The sequence below is a fragment of the Chenopodium quinoa genome, unplaced genomic scaffold, assembly GCF_001683475.1.
Source record: "Chenopodium quinoa cultivar QQ74 unplaced genomic scaffold, ASM168347v1, whole genome shotgun sequence".
Taxonomy (NCBI): domain Eukaryota; kingdom Viridiplantae; phylum Streptophyta; class Magnoliopsida; order Caryophyllales; family Amaranthaceae; genus Chenopodium; species Chenopodium quinoa.
Genome location: NW_018743292.1, coordinates 5,284,477 through 5,286,517, shown reverse-complemented (window position 1 = coordinate 5,286,517; position 2,041 = coordinate 5,284,477). Strand labels below are relative to the sequence as shown.

The 2,041-nt window shown below is 48.3% G+C and overlaps 1 protein-coding gene across 1 annotated transcript; it reads left to right on the top strand.

The window, feature by feature from the left end:
* Positions 1-646: 646 nt before the first annotated feature.
* On the top strand, positions 647-1,606 carry LOC110735851. The gene has a single exon (XM_021916030.1). The coding sequence runs from the start codon at positions 647-649 to the stop codon at positions 1,604-1,606; it is 960 nt and encodes a 319-aa protein (XP_021771722.1).
* Positions 1,607-2,041: the final 435 nt, after the last annotated feature.

Below are 2,041 nucleotides of genomic sequence, written 5' to 3'. Positions count from 1 at the left end.
TTCAAGGGTTGGACGATGCCACATGGTGCAGATGTTTCCCAGCCACTCTGAAAGGAGTTGCCCAACAGTGGTTCGGCAACCTGTCGGCCGGTTGTGTCAACAATTTCAGGACATTGGCCTATTTGTTTGCCTCCAACTTTTCCATGAACAACCTACCAAGAAGACGACTCTTGATTTGGGATCCGTCCAGCAGGGAGAAAAGGAAGGATTGCGCTCCTATATAAAAAGATTCAATATGATGAGGATACAGATACCCAACCTGCCGGATGAGGTAGCCTACACTGATTTCTTCAAAGGATTGAAGGACGGGTCGAACCTCAAATTCGACTTAGTCAGAAAGAGAGTGGCTACCCTCCAAGAAGCGATGATGAAGGCCGAGACCTACATACAGGCGGTAGACCTCTGTCACATGGGAAAGCAAGGGGACCAGAAAAGGTCCGAGAAAAAGGAGGGTCGTCCACAGAATGCGGCCCCCAAGGAAGAGAAGAAGAGGAAAGATGTTTGGATAGCCAACACCACTGGTCAGCCGTCCAGCAAAAAAAGAAAGGAATTCAATCCATACTCCCCCAAGTATGAGTTCAACAAAGATAATCATGCTATCTTCACAAAGATTAAGGGCTGACTCTCACTTGAGAAGCCGGCACCAATGAGGGGCGACCCTAGTAAGCGCAACCAAGGCAAGCACTGCTACTTTCATGAAGACGTTGGGCATGAGACCAACGAATGTATCAGTCTTAAGCGTCTGCTAGATCAGTTGGCTGAAAAAGGTGATCTGGACTCTTATGTCAAGAAACCTAAGGGAAAACAACCCTCCAAACAGGAACAATCGGCCAAGCAAAAAAGACAGAATTCGGCTGACAGCTCCGACACTGATGAAGCTGCCATCTATACAATAGCAGGCGGCTATGCAGGAGGTGGTCCGACTGTTCGGGGAAACAAGGATAACATCAGGCAACTGGATGTTAACTCTGTTAATCAGGGCGAGGCCTCTGGTACCTCGTTTCCTGAGGTTATCAAGTCTGAGAAAGACTCGGGTGGTGTCCGACGGCCACATGACGATCCAATTGTCATCGAGTGTAAAGTGGCCAATCAAAGAGTTGGCAAAATAATTATTGACACAGGAAGTTCGTCGGACCTAATCAGTCATAAGTGCTTAACCAAGCTCAAGTACAGGCCCGAGAGTATACAACTTGTCTCCCATCCTCTAGTAGGATTTGGAGGAGGAGGAGTCTATCCGATTAGTCAGGTTGACTTACCCGTCCGTCTAGGTGAGAAAGGCGAGGGCCGCCACATGGTTATTCGTTTTTTGGTTGCGGAAGAGCTTACTGCCTACAACATGATCCTTGGACGCCCCACCCTTAATGACTCTAAAGCGGTTATCATTCCATCCCTTATGTTGCTCAAGTTTGAGAAGGATGACAAAACAGTCGGTTCTATAAGGGGGGACCAGAGAATGGCCAGAGAATGCTACCTCACTAACATAAAAACAACGGTAACTTCAGACGGCCCCACTAGCAAAGCCATAGAAGAGGCGTCTGCCCAAGAGGCAAGCGGCAGGAAGAGAAAAGCCTCCGAAACAGAGGTCAAGAAAAAGCACAAACAATAGCAATCACTGGCTGAGGAGCGGCCGGATGAGTTCCGCCCTCAGCCAGCTAGGGAGTACGTAGACGTCGCCCTAGATGACACTCGTCCTGACCGAACTGTTAAGGTAGTGACGACTGCTCTGACTGCACTTGGTGATGATCTTCGCCAACTGTTGAAAGATTTCCAGGACATTTTTGCATTTGAGGTACATGAGATGCCAGGAATTAGTCCAGACCTGGCGGTACACAAACTAGTTGTCGACCCAAAAAAGAAACCGGTACGACAGAAGAAAAGGCATCATGGTGAAGAAAGAAACCAGGCGGCCGCCGCCGAGGTAAAGAAGTTACTTGATGCAGGATACATCCGGTAGTGTTTCTACCCAAAAGGGTTGCAAATGTTGTGCTAGTTAAAAAGCCGAATGGTTCCTGGCGCATATGTGTGGACTACACTGATTTGA